This window comes from Daktulosphaira vitifoliae, unplaced genomic scaffold (assembly GCF_025091365.1).
Source record: "Daktulosphaira vitifoliae isolate Bord-2020 unplaced genomic scaffold, ASM2509136v1 Scaffold_1, whole genome shotgun sequence".
Taxonomy (NCBI): domain Eukaryota; kingdom Metazoa; phylum Arthropoda; class Insecta; order Hemiptera; family Phylloxeridae; genus Daktulosphaira; species Daktulosphaira vitifoliae.
The window spans coordinates 83,606,627-83,627,868 of NW_026099572.1; the positions used below are offsets into that span (position 1 = coordinate 83,606,627).

Here is a 21,242-nt window from a genome sequence, read left to right on the forward strand (position 1 = left end):
TTATTAAAAAGTCAAAATATACTTAGAATCCGTAGTTGGTGTAATAAAATATATTTTAAACAAATATATGTATAAAAAGATTGTAATCACAGTTTAAATACAATTAATCAACATAATAATTTGTACAAATGTTTACATTTTTAACAACTCTTAATTAATTTAAAAATAAATTACAATATTGACATATCAATTAATAGTAACAATTATCATTACAATTAATATAAATAATGATTATTTCAGTAGCATTGTATTATTTTAAGGTAGGATAATACTTAGAGATTTGAAATTGTTGTTGTTACTTAGATGGAATGACACGGCGTCGTGTACTGTCGGAAAAAATTTAATCAATTTTAAATTTTTTAAATCAAAATCTCTGAGGAAGTTATAAGGTTTTATCGGTATAGCCGCTATATATACATCAATTTTGTCAGAGATCAAAGAATTTGTCAAATCCAAAAGCATTTTTGCTCCAGCTAAGTCTATATATTGAAGACCAGAAAGGTCAATGACCACGCATTTTCGTAAATCATTATTATTATTTACTTTTCCATTCGAATTATCAGCTATAACGACATCATTTAATGGTAATATATCGCTGATACTTCCAAATTTTGTTATTTCTGTTGATTTCTTTTTGAACGAATATCGATTTAAAACGTTTAAGTTGCCTATGAACTGTATAATTTTAATATTCGGTATTTCAACAGCATTACTAACCGTATCCAAATTTACATAAAGGTCAGTATTGGATATTCGACCTAATACATGCATTTGAATCAACAAACTTTTAAATAAAACTACTACTAAAGATACAACGACTCCAGCTAATAGTCCTATGTCGATATCGTACAAAATAACTGTTAAGTATGTTACAATCCATATAATACTATCTGATTTTGATTTTTTCCAAATTTTTATAATATCAAAGCTTTTAATAAATATACCCTTAAGTGCCACTACTACTATACTAGATAATACACAGCGAGGAAGAGGTTCAAAAACAGGACCAATCCATAGTAAAATAACTACAATTATTCCTGCTGACACTATACTAGCCATTTGAGTCTTACCTCCAATAGCTTGCATTGAGGCGCTACGGGAAGGTGATGCAGCACACGGTAAACAAGCAAAAAACGATCCTATTACGTTACTCATACCTTGAGCCAATAACTCTTGGTTATTATCTAGTTCATACTTCATCTTTTCTGACATAAGTAGAGCTAATGACATTGAAAATGAATACGCTACTAAGGCGATAACACAACTGTCAAATAATACTGATTGAAACAATTTGACTGGAGGCACTTCAAAAGTAGGTAAACCAGATTTAATCTCACCCACCTAAAATAAAATTAAACAAAGGTTACAATTTATACATTTAATTGAGCATATATTATAATGTTCTATAAATACAAAATTGAATAGAGTATTTTAAAAATTATTTGTATAATTATTAAGAATAGGAATTGACTGACTTTTGAAATACGATTATTTTTTAGAAGTCATTTTAGTTTCAATTGATTTAATTTTATATTATTTCAATTTAAAGATGTTTTTAATACAACTTTTCTTTTTTTAATTCTTACTGGGATAAGGTTTTCTCAATATAATTTTTTAAAGTCCATCAAAGTTCTGTCTTTAAATGAGGTTTTTTCCTTAGTTATTGTAATCTAGTAGTAAAAGAGACAACTTTTAGCTGTCAACAAATTCATCGAAATTATTTTCAAAATGTGCACCAAAAATTATATAATTAAAATTGTATTAACAATGAATAAATCAATCATTTGACAATTATTAAAAGCTGTAGTTACAAAATTTTAGAAAAATTAATAATAACTTCAATGTCTGTTTATAATTAAACATAAAACAGACGTGGTACTAGTATTTTTATGAAATATTAGTCACCGTTGACATTTATTCTGTGCAACGTGTAACTTCATCTTAAAAGAAAAACAAAAACTCGTTTTATTAGAAATCAGTAATGTTTCTGAAAAAACGACTTTAATATAGATATAATATTGATTATTTTTATGGGTTTAGATTTTATATTTAATTATCTCAATACCACAGGGACGAAAATAATAATAATACTCTAAATTTTGGGAATCAAATGACAAATAACTGATATAATTAGATAGAAATAGATTTAATTTTTAAATAATTGGACTAGAATGAAATCACATTATTTTTAAATGATATCATTAATTATTAAATATATTAAGTAATATAACACCTACACTTATCATTTTTTATACAATTTTTTTACTTAATTCTAATAAATTAAAGATTTTAATTGAAACAGTAGACTTTCCAAATAAGTTATATTATTATAACACGAGAAAAAAATATTGCATACCAATTTCATATGATGATCTTGGGCGATAGTGGTGAATTGAAAGATTAAAGTGCTGATGATAGTTACAATTAGTTCAATTGGTATAGGAATGAACGTTTTTTTATTAATTTTTTCTTTTAGGTACTTGTTATATAAAACTAATGTTAGTATAGTAATCATTGATGCTGTGGTGGTTATCCAATTGATTGTATGAAAACAATCAACAAAGTCATAATAAGTAAAAGGTACGTGAAGTAGTCCTTGTCTTCGATCAGCTTCTATTCCTAAGAGTTCTCTAAATTGTAAAGTGAGTACTATAACTGAAACACTACCGGTAAAACTGCTGACTAAAGTATCTGATAAGATAGTTGATATGAAGCCCAAACGAAATACGTACATCAAAAGCTGTACAATACCAACCACCATAGTGACAGCGGTTGCTACTTGCAATTCTGAATATCCTGTGGGTTCATCAGCAAGGTCATTAGCATACTCAGAAACTATTTTACCAGTCATCAGACAAGTGACGGACAACACACCTAAAGATATGTGTTTGGATGTTCCTAATATTGCATATATTAAAACCGGAAAAACGGCCATATATAAGCCAACCGTTGGTTCGACATTTGCCAAAATAGAGTATGCCATTCCTTGAGGTATATTTAGTACAGCTACTGTAATTCCAGACATAGTATCTTCCATAAGCCATCCAGACCAATTATAATTCAAAAATAACCAATCGATTATTGGTAGAGTAGATCGAATGTTATCAGACCATTTTCGTTTTTTCTTGTGTTTTTTATTAACAGGCCTACTCTTTTCATTATTTACTGTATCAATTTGGTAAATACTTCTTTGAGTGATAATTTCAGGATTACCATTCATAGTATCTTGTATGTAATTTAAATTACCTGTAAAAATATATAATAAAGTACTTAAAATATGTTATTCTATGGGTATTAGTTAAAAATAAGTTCGTTTAATTTTAACCCTTTAAAATGTTTTATTTAATAAAATGATCATTTAAATAGGTTAAAATATCAATTAATATTTTTTTAATATTCTTATAAACAGAAAAAAAAAATTGAAGAAGATAAATTAAATTATTGTAAAGTAATTTTTTCACATTGAACTAATTAAAATTATATTTATAAATGTAATTATTCTATCATTATTTATTAGATACTAGAATACAATTTTTAACATCATAAATATATAAACAACTTTATTGAGGTGATACAGTATCTTTATAAAAATTAAATGTTATCAAATCTTCTTAGTCATTAAATATTTTTAATTATTATAAATAAAAAATAGACTAAACAAAATATATATTTTGAGCTCTTAAGTTATAGATATAGTTTAAGTGCTCGAATATACCATATTACTTTCATTATTGGCGTGATAAATATAAAGTATCATGGTATAAATTTATAAAACTTACTCATTTTTACTGTAAACTTTAAAGTATTAAAATTATTAATTCACTACAAATAGATAACACAAAAACTAATAATATTTTACGAAATAAATATATACTTAAGTATAGCTTAAATTATTTATAAATTAACAAAAAATTTAAAAGGAAAGACTTTTTCTTGATTAATTAACATCAACTCCCAAATATTTGTAAATATATATCGTCCAAATATAACTGTACCAAATATCAAACTACATAATTTTGTAAACGTTCTTCAACATATTAAATACCTATCTACACTGAAACTTCATTTTATCTGTTATTTTTAAGATAAAGTAGTAATATCAGGTTGGTAATATAATTAATGGAAGGCGTGATTAGTGATTATTGCACTATCTGTTGTTAATCTTTCAATGTTTTAGATAATCTAAGTAGTTTTAATTGACACTGACATGGTTTTGCTAACATGAAAAGGATTAAGTTGATAAGAATACACATATTAACGTAATACAATTTAGTTTAACGTGTACTTTCCATATGTACATTGATTATGTTTATGGACGAATTTTAAGGATTATTTACAATTTATAGAGCATAAAAGTAAAATTTCAAAGTTTAATGAATTTAAAGTTTTTATATGTATGTTAATACTTAGTAATATATAAGATTTGTTTGATTTCTGAGACAGTATTACAAATTATGAATCTGTATAAAGTTTTATTGAAAATAAAACTAATGATTATAAAGATCTGATTTTTATTTTTATTAAACTCATTATAATATTATACTATTTTTTTTTTAATTTTATATTATTATTAAAAATAATACATTTCTTATAGAAGTACTTTAATAGAGTGAAATTAAAAATATCTTTAGAATAGAAATTCTTTTACAGCAAACTAACTGTTTGCAATTTAAATAACATTTAAACGTTGATTAAATCTATTAAATGATAAATGTGATAAGATTTTAACTTTAAGCAAATATTATTAAAAAAAAAATTGATGTCGAGAATTAGAAAAACATTCAATGGCTTAAGCTAAATAAAACGTTTATATAATATACAAACGTTATATATTATATAATGGATATCATCTACACTTTTGATTACACTGCTAATGTTTCATAGTTATCAAAATAATTATTACTATGATAGCGAAAAAAAATAATTACGACTGTGACCAAAACCATTTATATTTTTAACGACTCTCGAAATAAAAATGATACCTCACAGTGTACTTATGACTGCACTTACGCCGTTATAAAAATTGTTTATTTTACTTTATAAATACCACCTACATGTGTCTCAATTGTATTATAAAATAACTTTTGGACATAATTGTGTAAAATATAGTTTGAAAATAAATGTATCTTCTATGGGTTTAAAAAAAATTAACAATTTTTATTTTTGAAAATATACTACAAATTTCATTGAACAATAATCATAAATTTAGATTTCAATATTTATCTTAATTCATATTTCCAACATAAGTATCGTGTTCTCGACTCATTATTTGTATAATTGGAAGTTAAGATAGTATACTTCAAATCAACATACACGTTTTTTACAATATTGACACTTGTAATAAGTTTAACATTGACATTATTTGAGTAAACAAAAACAATACTTAAGTTAACAATTACTAAATCTTACGTTATTCCGAACAATACCTTGTTGAATAAAATTGGCACATCTCAATCAACATATTAGTCTCAAGTATAATATTAAAAAAAAAATAAAATTTTTATAATTTATCTAGCCTCTAATTTTCACTTCTTCCTAATACAGTGTTTTTAATTATTTTAAATTAAATTCAATTGTTTTGTAAAATAATATTTGTAAATAAATTAAATTCAAATTTTCAAAATTGAGTACATAATTTTAGTCATAGACAAATTTAATTCTAAAATGGTATGCCATTTTGGCGGCTCCGTCTATTTTTAAATAACTTTAATTTTATACAATGAGATTTTTTTACCATAACTCACTCAATTATTTGCAGAATAAATATAATTTAAATATTTTTTTTTTTTGGTTTTCTTTAATTACACATTATTTTTTAATTATTAACTATGTAATACTTTTTAAGATTATCGCTTTTGTCCTGAAAGGGTGTCAACTTTGTTTTTTTTAATGGGAAAACATATTTTTTATTTAATAAAAGATTTGGGTTTTTATTTTAATAGTAAATGGCATTTGAATTTTTAATGTAACTTTATTAGTTTATTGGATATAAGCATTTAAAGTTTCAATTTTTGAGTTAATATACATGTATAATACACAAGGAATTACAAATACAGGTAGCTAATTGGTTTTTTATGATATTAATATTCGTAGATACACAGCATTTATTATCAATGGTAATAAGGCACATTATTGTGAGTTTATAAATACACAAACTGGCAATACAGAAAGTATATCTATTGATAGTCATAATTGACATTAAACACTCAGTGACTGTGACAGCGACGTTATAAAAAACCAAATAGCTGATAAACTAACTAATATAACTAATAAGGTTATATAAAAAATTTAAATGTCATTTACTATTGAATTAAAACCCCGAACATTTTATTAAATTAAAAATATGTATTCCCATTTAAAAATCAAAATTGACACTTCTACAAGACATAAGGGATGATCTTAAAAAGTATTTTTTAGTTAATAATTCAAGAATAATGTATAACTAAAGAAAACCAAAAAAAAAAATATATTTAAATTATATTTATTCTGCAAGTAATTGAGTGGGTTATGGTAAAAAAATCACATTGTATAAAATGTATAAAATTGTATAAAATTCGCTTCACAGGCCTATAGCGATCTTCCCAAAGAGTGTCTAGTTTGTTGCCAAAGAGAGAGATGACGACTCCAATTACCGAACTGATCTCTCAAATGAATCTAACCATAACCGAGTTTCGAACCCGACCCAGTACGCATCAAGCACTGCTGAGTTACCGATTCGTCCGTCTTTACTTTAATTTTATATATTTCTTCAACAGATGAAATTTATAAAGTATTAATATATTGAACCTTAAATTTTGTGTACTAGTTTATGAACGTAATAAATGATATAGATGTATAGTAAAACTTTATAGTCTCGAAATATTTCATCAAAAGTGACTATAAGAGTACTTTCCTTTAATTTCTAAATTATTTATAAGGAAAATTAAAAGAGACATAAATTAATATATTTTTAATACTTTTTATTTTCACTTAAAAAATCTTAGTTTTGTAAAAATAAAAATAAAAGCATAAATCCAACCAAACCCCTCAGACAAAGAATTTACCTCTTCAAAAATATATACTATTATATAAAAAAAATTTAATGTAGATTAATAATCAATTTAATATCCCCCAAAAATGTATTCTAATTATACCTATAAAAACAACTAGGATGAGAAAAATGATTTAAAAATCACGCGGAAGCTGTAAAACAATTATTGAATTTAATGTTAAAGAAAGTAGAGATTAAGAAACACTAAAAAAAAAGATGGAGGGATGTTATTAAATCTGATATGAGGATGACTAATGTGTGCGTAGATGATGTGGGTGATCGTGTCAAGTGGAAGTTTAGGATAAGGGTGGCCGACCCCAAGTAGATGTGATGAAGATGAGGAAAAAATAGGAGACCTATGAAAACTTAATTCGTTTTAAATAAAGCGGACAGACTTGCGAAACATCATCTAAATAATACTTAAAATATATAATTTTAATAGGAATCGTAAATACATAATGAGTTTGAAAATTATGAAATTAATATATTGAATTTATTCACGAAAATAAAACCTTTATAATCATTACTGAATGACTTAAAGATAAAGAATACTATATCATGTACGTGCCGAATCCATACTTGGTTATTTTTTAATTACCAATAGTATTTAAAAAAAATAAAACTATTAAATTTTAGTTATAAGTAAACATAATGTTTTTGGTACCTTTAAGGTTTCAATAGTTCTTATAATGAAAGAAAAGTGTGTTTTTTAATTGTTTTGTTTTTTGTCGTCATAATTGAATAATAATTCAGTATTGTTTTTAAGCATAATAATTATTTTTCTGCAATTGTAAAATATATTAAGGATTTCTCAAATAAAATTTAATTTATTTGTTTTAAAATATTTAGAGAACATTTTAAATATTAAAGGACAAAATATTGCACCAAGAATTGTGCTTTTTTATTTGTAATGTACTCCATACAGTTTTTTTCATACTTAGCAACTTAAATTAAATAAAAAATACCAGAAAAATCTACTAATGTACTCTTACAAATATAAAAAGATTATGAAATATTATTATATTCAGAGTATCCTACTTTGATTTATTAATTTGACTATATAAACTAATATAAAAATTAGTAAATCACCGTAGAACACTTATACATATAATATAGTAAATTCATTTTTTAAATAATTTATAAAAATATAAGTTACTAATTTACCTTTTCAAACTAATTAATTTGGATTACATGCAAAAATAATATTAAAACTCTAATTTTCTTTAAAAAATAAATATATAACTGACAAAATAAATTTTGTGATTTTACTAACTGCATTTACAAAGTTTTACATTACCAAATTTTTAATGTATTACTCCAAAGATAATCCAAAAACAATACTTCTTGATTTATCAATACTATAGCCATTCTATGTCTAGGTATTTTGAATTTATTTACTCAGAAGGAAAATTTATAATTAGGTATATTACTTATCATTTTATTAATACTATTTGTCTTTTTACATAGGAGTAAAAGAAAAATAAGATAATACAAAGGAACATAAAAGCACAAGTGTAGCATATTAACTGATATAACATCATGAGTTACTGTTTCAACAATTACGAAAACATATATGCATATATCTTGTTAAGTAATACTTCGGTGTAATTATATTATGAACACGAATTTTACTTTACAAGCAAAGAAAACACGTCTAATTACGAACGTATTAATAATTTTATCGATTTATTGTTATTATTACACGTCATAATTATTTCACCAATAGTTAACAAATATATTTCGACAGTTACACAGCAAAGTGCATATAATTTAAACTGATATAATAAGTAAAATTAATATTTAAAAAGAAAACTTATGTTGACAGTGTCTACATGAGCAATTGCATAAATAATAAACGTATCCATTTCAAATAGTATTGTTATTTTTTTTTTAGTGATTAAATAATAAAAGTTCAACTTAACATTATTAAATTGTATGAATTATAATTACACGAATTATTAAAAAGAAAGGTTAACTAAGATATACTAAATTTTTTTTTTTTTTTTAATGATAAATAATTTGAAAAATGTTCATAGATATTACTTTGGAAAATAATTTTTCTAAAATAAAATTGGGTATGAAATGCAAAAATAATTTTTAATTTATGTATTAAATATTTTTATTTTACACGCTCTTAGTTTTCACAATATACTTAACGTAAAATTTTGAGATATTCTAAGGAATTAGTGGAACTATATATTTAAAAGATTAAATTTATTTTAAAAGACGTCTATTGTAGTATTACTCTTAAGTTATAATAATTTTTTTTATCAATAACACCTGTAGGTCTTTATCTGACTATTGAAGAGACTATATAATTCACTTAAGTATGACTATTAATACGGTAATTTGATATTTTAATTTATTTATTAATTCTTTTTTAATTGAAGTACTTACAACATTTTTGCATAAAAAATTAATTAATTTTGCTAGTAATTCAAATTATGAATTATCTTGTTAAATTATTAAACTTTAAGTTATGCTATATTATTTTTATATTATATAGTTATATAATATAAATATATTGTATACATTATACTATAAATAATAATATAATAATTGAAACTAAACGATTTATTTCAATTAGTTGAATGAATTAATAAATAGGAAATTTATTATAAAGAATAATTTAATTAAATAGCTGATTTATTAAATAATTATTTAATTTTTTAATTTTATCAATGTATTTTAATTATTCAACATCTATAATTTGTATCAATATTATATGTATTAATTTTTATTTTACTAATATTTATTTTTGTATAACTTTAAACTGCTGCAATTTGAAGTTCATAAAAATGTCTTAATTTGATTTACTTGCTTATTGTATTCATAAATGTAAAATATTTATTGATATTTGTTTAAATACTTAACTATTATAATAAAGTAGTCAAATTAATTTAAGTAATTTAAAAATTCAATAGTTTATTGGTATATTATTTAAAAATAAAAATCAGACATTTCAGTTATACTGTTACAATTTTATTTAAATGGCGGTTTATGTGTTAAATATAATTATATATTATATATTTTATCTACTGTTTAATAAATGTTAGTACAATTCCTATTATATCTATTAAAAAAAATTAAATACTCACAATTTTAATGTTTATCTCTAAAGATAGAAAGTAAATATAAATCCTTTCAGTTATCATAAAGCTTGCACATAAACTGACCTCAATAATAATTTTAAACTTGCAAAAAAATCTATTTAAGTAAAATTCAAATGATCTAAAATGTGTTTAATTATATAAAATTAAATTTGAACAAATTATTTCATTAAATTTCAATGTAGTAATTAAAATTATTTTGTAAAATAGGTGCGTTAAAGAACAAAAATAATTATAATTATTGTTCACTCATAATTCTCTCGAAACCTTGAAATAATAACTTTATCTTAATTTATAAAGCAAAAGAAACCTCAGATATTTATTATCTTTTATTGTTATTATAATCATAAAAATTAATGAAAAAACAAATTTAACAATATTGTTAATAAAACTAACAATAAGTTAATATACTTGGACACGCAACTAAAAATACAAGTAAACTTGATAGTAAAAAAAATCTTTTTAAAATAATTGAAATTAATAGTAATTATAGTTCAACTGTATATTTGGTCGAGTGTTTTGTTTAAGTGAAATTAAGATACATGGAATATAGATTAATGTCTATTCGTGAACTAGTCTCAAGTTAAAAACACCATTATATAAGGTTTATAATTGATAAATTATTCTCCTTAAATTTAAATAAGATAAAAAAAATACAAATAAACTGCGTAGCCTACCCTAAATAGTTGAGAATAAGGCGAGGGAAAAAAGAAGAAATTTCACTAAGATAATCACCACTTACCTAAGATGACTCCTTTATACAGTTCTTTCCATAAAAATGAAGTGAGTTACTACTATAGTTAATAATTTTTATATTAAAAACACTACTCTGCACGACTAAAAATATTTATTACTTACAATTGAAAATCGATTTGATGAGTATTTCTTAAGTTTCTATAGCAGTTCTCCGATGTCGAGACCTCCGTTGTAAAATTTAAAAACTTGATGATTTACTTTTACTATAAATTAATTTTTCATTTTTTTAGCGTCCTTTTCAGTAATATTTATGGACATGTTTAATCATTATTATAGTTAAAATTTCTATTCAATTATCAAATAAATATATGTCAATTGCCTCGAACTATTCATCAAGATCACAAGAGCGCCCTCTTTCTATTTATTAAGATTTTGTAACAACCCTTAAAAAGTTCATTGAAATGACGTTAGTGAGCGCCACAATATTAATTTATTTCAATTTTCATTTCAAAAGGGTTTTTAACGAACTATAAGATTAAATTTTTTAAAAATTAAAAATGTTTAAATGTATATATATAATATATATATATTATATGTATATAAATGTTAAATGTAAATTTTAAATGTATAAACAATTGAATTAATTATTTTGTTAAATAAAATAAGGGTTCTTTAATATTATGTAATATTGAATAATACAGTATAATTGAATGTACAATATAATATTTTACAATATAATGTCATAACTATATATAATTTGTTAATAACATATAGTTATAGCAGCGATACACTGTTATCTACATAAAATAGCAAACCAATCTCATATTTATTCATATTCCGAAGAACTACGATAATTTAATTGAAAAGTTTATGAGAAATTTTCAAAAGAGATGAATTTAAAAAACTCTACTGTTTATACTTAAGTAGATTTGTAACTCAATTTTTACAGTATGTCAATAGTTTTCTTAAGCACTTAAAAAATTCTACGTGTATCATTTGATGTTTTTTTGTCTTTCTAGTAGTGCGATTAAATATAATTTAAATATTGATTTTTTTGTCTTGCGATTTTTGCAAATTTTTAAGGTTAAAAGTGTTGTCAAATTTTGTCATACGATAGTATACCTGCTAGATTTTTCACAAATCCAATTTTAAAAATGAATTTTTGACTTTTTAATAATACTTTTAAATATGGTTAAAAATAAAATTGGTTTAACAATTTGACGTGAGTAGCAGTGCATTTAGAAATTTTTCTCATATAATCATTCATAGTACTAAAAAAAGTTTCTTATCATTTGGCGTAATTACTGGATTGTAAAGAGTCGCGTTTTTGACCATTGAAAAAAGCTAGAGTAGAAAAAGAGTACTTTAACGATCCTTAAAAATATCCGATGACTCAAATTTTATTATGGATTAAAGTAAATTTTTGTTTTAAATGGAATGTATTATAAAAATTATTTAAATATTTATATTTCAATGTATAATTTTTTTATAGTTCGGTATTTGTGAATATTAAATGTTTTTAATAATGTATAGTTTATGCCAAGAATGTATATTTGTTTTGAGAAAATGAGTTTATTTTTTAAGACCTCATATATGTTTAGCTCATTTTTATCTTTGTTTAAGTTTGAGGATATCAAAACATCAATTCTTAGATAAATTAAACAATTTTGCAACCCATTACATTTTTCTCAAATGTTATAATACATACACCACTCATTATTCAGTAGTATATATGTTAGTATCAATTAGTCATAAAATTAAAAATATCATTCATGTTAATACTTTAAGCTATTCCAAGAAATATGTCTAAAAATACATTGATATAAATCTACTGTAATAATTATAAGAAATTCTTTAGTTGTGACAAATTATCTATTTTAAGTAAAATAATATGTAATAAATAACACAAATTGAGTAATAAACAGATAATAGTAAAAGGTCGTGACACTTCTTGCATAGATAGATGAATTAAATTTAATATAAAAGGGCATAAAAACTGTCAATCTCACTCTCTACTACTTCACCTTATGAACTTTTAACGAATGCAAGAAGTGGCTTGACAAAATACGATTTTACATAGAAAATTGAAGTATATTCATTTTTTCAACATTAGTCCTGAAATCATTAAGGTAAATTCAAAGTAAATATAATNCCCTAAAATTATTAAGGTAAATTCAAAGTAAATATAATGAGTACATAAATTAAGTAGGAAACCAGAAAAAGTAAAGTGATCTCTAGAATAAAATATTGTCTAAATAAATAAAGAGAATCAATAACGTTTGTACGAAGTGAGCCAGCCTAGTCTAATCTTTGAGTGGTTTACCTGTGTGGTCAATACTAATAAAGACTCTCTTGCGAAGATAGAGAACCCACTTGTGGTTCCTATACTACTCGAGGTTTTTATTGACTCGACTCACAGTCAGCACAAGCCTAGATAACTACTGGTACGAGTGGCGTTGTTGGATCTATGTGTGATAATTAATCACAATAATTTCTATTTAAAATTATTATTATATTAATAAATTTTCAAACATCACTTTGTTTTTCTATATTTTACATCTTCTCATATACCCTCGTACTCATATCCCGAGAGAAAATTATATTATATCATTTTCTTTATTCAATAAATATTATAGTAACTCAATTATTCTCATGCTCATATAATACCAACAAATATAAATAATTTTAATAAATTATCCTTTGATTACTAATAAAAATCTTCTTAATAATTTTCTCCTTTTATTTTGAGTTACTATACAAATTATGTCATTATGGCAAGATAAAATTCTAAAAAAGTTGACTTGTCTGTATTTCATACATAAAATATATTGTTCTCGTATTTTATTAAGAACTATTATTTTAAGTAACAAAATACTTTAAAAAAATTACTAACTATTTTTAATATTTCTTTTACCACTTTAATTCTTCTTTTTTAATTTAATGTAATATGTTCATTAAATAATAATGTTTTATTTTTCTTATTATGGATATAAATATCAAATAATATTTTAAACATTAAATTTTTCTTTAATTATTTTATTTTAATAATAAATCTAACCCAACTTAAAATTTTTATTTAATAATAAAAATCTATTGTGAGCTTTTCTTATTGGGTTGGGTTTCTGAGCTTAATGTCTTTATTCTAACGAATATCGTGCTGGTGGACAGAGATAAAGGTCACAATTTTCTCAGTCAATCCTGAGAATTAAATTAATTTATTAATAGATTTATTGGAATAAGTGTATTGCAACTCTATACTTACTGGTTAGCTAGTCATTGAGCTTAATGTCTTTGCTTTAACGAACATCACGACGGAGGACAGAGTAAGGGTTGCAACTAAATATTTTTCTAGAAATAAGTATATTAGGTTAGAATATATTTGTAAGCCTATGTGTATTGGGTAGCTAGTCTTTGAGCTTAATGTCTTTGCTTTAACGAACATCGTGCCGGCGGACAGCGCAAAGAAACTTACGAGTATACTTTTAGTGTTTAATTTTTGTCTTGGTGATTATTGTGCCGCATCTTTTTAAGGCGCTAGCGCCGGGACACCATTGGGCCACCATAATTACGCCTTGATAAATTTTTTACATAAATATAAATATTTTTGAATCTTGTTTTGGCCAGGTCATAGAAAGATTTAAGAAATATTGGTGTCGATCTCTCAATAAAATATACTCTATTTCTCAAAAAAAAAAATACTTATTTAAAGAAACGTAAAAAATTTAATAAGGATAGATTATAATTATATTTTTAATACAATATAGAGTGTTTAGAATCTTTTACAAGTAAGATCAGTCATAGACTTTGTGTAATTAAATCATATTATTTAAAATTTGAATCGTTTTTTGTAAGTAATCTTATTGACTATATGACGTATAGTGTAAATAGTATACGCAGTGCATTTAATACCAAAATCAACATTGGATTACTTAATTTGGATTAGAAGAGTATAATATAATATTTTAACAAAAGACGAAGCACAAAAACAATACCTAATACAGATTGTTACAGAATACCGGCGTTGTTTTCTTAATTGCAATAAAAGCACATTATGTCAAGAATTAGAGTTAGAGCTTAGAGTTGACCAATCGTCTCCAAATGTTGTACAATTTATTTTTTCATGTATTCGAATAATTCTAGGGATTGACACTTACAAATATTTAAAAAAAAACCTCTCATGTAGCTAAGGGTCACCCTAATATATATATATATATATATATATATATAAATTAAGCAACTGAATATAGTAAAACGTTAACAAGAAAGAAATAAAATCTTCCAGCCCTACAAGACACACTTGCATTGCTGCGTGATATTGTAAAATATAAAATGCTTTACAACAAATCTTCCTCGACAGATGTCGTCGATCGAGACCATACATTATTCACTCGCGTTATAGTACGTGACTAATTACGCGTGTCACGATTACTTCTCAGGTGACAGTCCGCACTAACTGACAGAAAAAATAGAGCACTACTGGTGTGTAGACGTTTGGAATTCCATCCCCCAAAAAAAGTACGCCAGCTCACTGGTCTTGAGTCAGCAAACTCAACGGTACTACTTAACCACCATAAACGAACGTAATACAATAAAAGTTAATTTTTAGCTTCGATGCGAAGCTGAGAAGATATTGGTTTTACTAAGATGTGTTTTTTTTGTGTCTGTTACCACTTTTTCTCAGCTCTCACCGAACGGATTTCTTTCAACGATACGTCAAAAGATCACAAATCGTATCTAGTCGAAGACATTACCCTTCAAAATTGAAAAAATTTCCCTCGTTCCCCGTAAATGGGGGAAACCTCCAAAAAAATTACAAATTTAAAAATCGCTAATTTTCGAAATTTTTTCAATTTTTTTTACTAAAAACTGCCGTAACTTTTTCAAAAATGAACATATCAATATAATTTTTTTTTATATAGATGCTTGATGTCTTTACCTATCATTTGGTATATTTTTTTTGTAAATCTGACACTTAACCTGCCCACAGGGGGGGATTTAAAATGACAACTTTTTCACAAAAAATTAACTTTTTCAACTTAACTTTTGAAAATGTTCCGGAAGGTCTGACACTTTTATATATATCTTAAATTAAAGCTAATGTAATATACTTTAATTTGAAAAAAAAAAATTTGACCTCTGGACTTGTCTTCGTGGTGAAAGTTGACATCAAAGTTAATAAAAAATTACGATTTTTGTAAAATAATTTTTTTTTATATTTTTAACTTAATAATGCTCTAACTTTTTCAAAAATGAACATATCAATATAATTTTTTTTTATATAGATGCTTGATGTCTTTACTTATCATTTGGTATATTTTTTTTGTAAATCTGACACTTAACCTGCCCACAGGGGGGAATTTAAAATGACAACTTTTTTACAAAAAATTAACTTTTTCAACTTAACTTTTGAAAATGTTCCGGAAGGTCTGACACTTTTATATATATCTTAAATTAAAGCTAATGTAATATACTTTAATTTAAAAAAAAAAAATTTGACCTCTGGACTTGTCTTCGTGGTGAAAGTTGACATCAAAGTTAATAAAAAATTACGATTTTTGTAAAATAATTTTTTTTTATATTTTTAACTTAATAATGCTCTAACTTTTTCAAAAATGAACATATCAATATAATTTTTTTTTATATAGATGCTTGATGTCTTTACTTATCATTTGGTATATTTTTTTTGTAAATCTGACACTTAACCTGCCCACAGGGGGGGATTTAAAATGACAACTTTTTTACAAAAAATTAACTTTTTCAACTTAACTTTTGAAAATGTTCCGGAAGGTCTGACACTTTAATATATATCTTAAATTAAAGATAATGTAATGCACTTTAATTTAAAAAAAAAAAAATTGACCTTTGGACTTGTTTTCATGGTGAAAACGGCTACCAAATGCTATTTTTGTGTGAAAATTTTCGATTTTATAATTTACATTTTTTACTTTAAAGTGCTATAACTTTTTAAAAAATGTATGGATCAATACAATTTTTTCATGAGAAGTAGTATTTATATACATCTTTCATTGGATATACTTTTTTTTTAAATCAGACTATTTCCCTATATATGGGGGGGCTTCAAATATAAAAAATGCATATAGAAAGTAGAACTTTTTCAACTTAACTTTTGAAAGTGTTCCGGAAGATCTGACACTTTTATATATATCCTAAATTGAAGCTTATGTAATATACTTTAATTTGAAAAAAAAAAATTTCAGACTTCATTTTGTTTTTACGGTGAAAATGGCTACCGAATGCTATTATTGTGTGAAAATTCTCGATTTCATTTTTTACATTTTTAACTTTATAATATTTTTTAATAATCCCTTTTTCATTCGACAGACTTTATCTTAATTAGGATATTAATAAGGAACTAGCAGATCATGTAGCTTTTGAAATAATCCACAATTTTTTTTAAATTAAACACTATCTAAAGATTTGCATCGAAGCGACGGTGTCAGTTTACACAAGTATGTACACGTTAATTAATTGTTTTCGATTCGACGTATCCTTTAGTCTGATGGACATTTGATTGGCTACAGTTTGTTAGTAGCAGTACTGTGCGCAGGGTGCTCAACCGGAACGCCGTACCGTCTGTAGGAAGTAATAATCATAATAGTTAACAGTAATCACTACAATTGTCTTCGATGATCTTCCTTTTCCCTTTAAGGTCAATGTCACGGAGCAACATAATGAGGCCGACGTAATACATTTTTATAATTAATTTTATTCAGAATCGTAGTAACGGTTATGGAATGTGAGACGGTATTAATTCGTTCACTTTTTCAAATATTTTTTACAACGCGTATATTTATATTTATATTTATATTTATATATATTTTAACAGGTAGGTACCCTTTAGTAATATTTATAATACAATAAGTATAAAGTTTACATGACAATTATGAGTCAACAACAAATAGGTAATAATGATAATAATAATAATATAGAATAAATTATGAATACAATAAAATGTGTTATCAATAATTAATAATTAAATAGTGTAAGACATAAATCAATTAAAAACAAATAANAAATTAATAATTAAATATTGTAAAACATAAATAAATTAAAAACAAATAATTAGCTTAATATCATATAATATTATGAATTTTGCAAACGAAATGCAACAATTTTCAAACATTTAATCTAATAATACATTTATCTTATAATAAGAACACAATATTTAATTTAGTACTAGATTTAAACCTATATATACATATTGTTTGAAAAAATCTCGTGACATAAAAAAGAAATCTATGTGATCAGCTATAACGTTACATAATGAGAGGGCTCTAGGAAAAAAAGATGCGGAACTGTAGTTATTTTTATAAAATGGTATATGAAACAAATTCGATTTTCTTAAACAATGATTTGGTGTTATAAAACCAATCATAGATAACAATTCCGGGGAATCAATAAGATTATTTAGTAAATCAAATATGAACATAATATCCGCTACATTTCTTTATTGTTCACAACTAGTAAATCCAAAAACCGAGTTATGTAAATTGGTTATTATAGGTTTATTCAATTTATAACACAAAAATTTAAAAAATTTATACTGAACATTTTCAATTTCCGTTTTATATGACGAATAACTTGGAGACCAGACTATAGAACCAAATTCAAGGTGAGGTCTGACTAGAGAAAAGAATAATGTTTTGAATGTATTAAAGTTTTTAAAATTATTCGTATTTCTATTTAAAAACCCTAACATTTTAAAGGCTTTTTTAATAATGGTATTAATATGTATTGAAAAAGACATTTTACTTTCAATAACAATTCCTAGGTCTCTAACAGAATTGACACGCGTTATAAGGCAGTTATCTATTTTATAATTACACTTGATTTCATTATCTATTCTAGAAAAAGCCATAACATTAAATTTACTTATATTTAAAGGTAGGCGATTTTGATGGCGCCAATTTGCAAAATTATCAAATTCGATTGTAATTTTAATGTATCGTCTAGAGATCTAATTTTTGAGAAAATCTTAGCATCATCAGCAAATAAAAGAACTTCAACTGAGCCATCAAATATTGCAGGGAGATCATTTATAAATAATATAAATAGGAGAGGGCCCAGATGTGAACCTTGAGGCACTCCAGAATTAACTAAAAAATTATTTGAAACATGAAAGGATAATTTTACTGCTTGAGTACTTGAACTAATATAGGATTTTATCCAACCCAAAAAACTACCGTGGATTCCGAAAGAAACTAATTTATTTAAAAGTAGGCTATGATTTACTTTATCAAAAGCTTTCTGGAAATCGGTGTATATTGAGTCTAATTGGACATAATCATTAAGAGAATCAAGTATCTTTGAATGAAAAAGTAATAAATTTGTTGAGATTGACATTTTAGATCTAAATCCATGTTGATTTTTACAGATATATGTGTTATAATTCAAATATATATATTAGGCAGTGTTGGTAAAATATAAATAATGAAAGATAAATATTTGAGCTTAGTGAGAACCTGATGTTGTGGTTCTATCGGGGTCGTATGGTTCGAGGGTTTAGAACGACAAAGACAAGTAGATATAAAAATATATATTAAGTTCCTCTTATAGAGGTAGAATAAACTTTTGTCTGGTTAGTTTCTAATGTTCTAACTAAGAGGCAACGAAACGGCGAAGCCAGTTCACGAATACCTCGGCAACGAGACGGCAGAGCCAGTCCACGAATACCATATAACGTGATTATGTATAACTTCTTTAACCAACCAGTCAAAATTGACACTTTAAGATATTAATTTAATAAATGATCTATTGCTTTGTCATCCTTTACTCAAATTTATTAACTCCAAATAATTGGGATAACATAAAATTACTTACTTCTTTTATTCTTGCAAATTGCTGTAAAATGATTTGATAAATATCTCGATATGTTTATATATGTTTAAAAGTATTTAATTCGCACTTCTTCAAAAGATAAATAATTAAAACAAGTTCTTTTCATATATAAATAAAACGCGTAAAAGTCAGCCGACAACAACACAGGGCTGTGACTGATAATTGTTTCTTTTTATTCTTATTTCAATTCGGAGAAAACGAACTCTCTCGCTCGCTATCACTCCTTGGAGTCTCTCTAGAGTCTCTCCCTGACTCTCTCTCTAGTCTGAAAGGATTTCAGTGCTTTTTATAGTAAAATGATAGTACCCCCAATCCAGGGATATTGTTGTCAGCGCTTTTAGTGATCTTTTTAGTTTATTGTATTTATTATACATTACATGATAATTATATTGAGATAACATATATAAATAAATAATAAGAAATTGTGTTGACACATCGTATTTGTTATTACAGATAAATCATTTGTTTGTTTACAAGTTATTTAAAATACAGATTATACATTTTTATTAATAATTGTAAGATGCGTAATGCAAAGCATTGAGCATATTACGACATATGGCGACATTAGTTTAGTTAATTTATTTGTTATAATCGCTTCAAATATTTTAGGTATATGTGATAATTTAGAAATTGGTCTATAATTTGAAACATTATGCTTATCTTCTGATTTGTGTACTGGTGTGATAAAAGATTTTTTCCATATATTGGGAAAATAACCTAAATTTAAAGATCTGTTAAAAATTAAATAAAGTGGCTTAATTAATACAAAACTACACAATTTTAGAAATATTGATGGTCCACCATCTGGTCCCGTACTCGCATTCATATCTAAATTATTTAATAACTCTTGAATTTCATTTTGATCAATAGACATGGAGCTTAAATTAACATTTATATTATTCATTAAAGACGTATTTAAATTTTCTTGGGACTCTTCATTAAAGATTCTTGAGTCAGTATCATAAACACTGGAAAAGTTGTTGGCAAATAATTGAACTGTTTCATAGATGTTTGAAGATATTTAACGCAATCTGGTACTACATTATTAGTTTTTTTCAGTGAGTTAATATATTTCCAAAAAGGTTTAATATTTGTTTGGATTCTGTTTTCTAAATCTGTGATAAATTGTGTATGGGAGAGAGATATTAATTTTTTGCATTTCTTGGGGAGGTTAGAGAAAATAAGATAATCTTGATGAGAATGACTAAGTTTAAATTTTTATGAGCACATTTCTTATCAATAATGAGTTTTCTAAGCTCAGCATTTGCACAAACAGGTGAAAAATTATTAAATATTTTTGTTTTGGGTATAAATAAAGAGAATGCATGATAAATTATTTCATAAAATTTATTTATTTGAGCCTCAAAAGTTAAAGTATTGTCCAGATTAAGTTCAAAATCGATGTTTGATAGAAAAAGAGAAATTTTATTGAAATCACAATTTTTGAAATTATACACTAGTGGAAGTTCATAAGAATTTTGTAAAAAGGGATCAATAAATTTTATATTTAACTCTAAAGGAGGATGAAAATCATCAATTATTGAAAC

At 24.6% G+C, this 21,242-nt stretch overlaps 1 protein-coding gene across 5 annotated transcripts; it reads right to left on the reverse strand.

Annotated features, from left to right (window-relative positions):
• Positions 1-40: 40 nt before the first annotated feature.
• On the reverse strand, positions 41-10,986 carry LOC126902975 (pendrin-like). 5 transcript variants are annotated; one of them, XM_050680841.1, is made up of 3 exons: positions 10,883-10,986; positions 2,357-3,246; positions 41-1,341 (listed from the first exon to the last, which is right to left on the reverse strand). In XM_050680841.1, exons 2-3 carry the CDS (start codon positions 3,218-3,220, stop codon positions 256-258), a joined length of 1,950 nt encoding a protein of 649 aa, XP_050536798.1. In that variant the 5' UTR covers positions 3,221-3,246; positions 10,883-10,986; the 3' UTR covers positions 41-255. The 5 variants fall into 5 exon arrangements, with proteins under 5 accessions (XP_050536798.1, XP_050536792.1, XP_050536787.1 ...); XM_050680835.1 differs by lacking the exon at positions 10,883-10,986 and adding an exon at positions 10,129-10,202; XM_050680830.1 differs by lacking the exon at positions 10,883-10,986 and adding an exon at positions 8,328-8,461.
• Positions 10,987-21,242: the final 10,256 nt, after the last annotated feature.

Coding starts and splice junctions, on each gene's coding strand:
- LOC126902975 (XM_050680821.1), bottom strand. Junction 1,342..2,356: donor AAGATCATCATATGAAATTG/GTATGCAATATT, acceptor ATTTTATTTTAG/GTGGGTGAGATTAAATCTGG.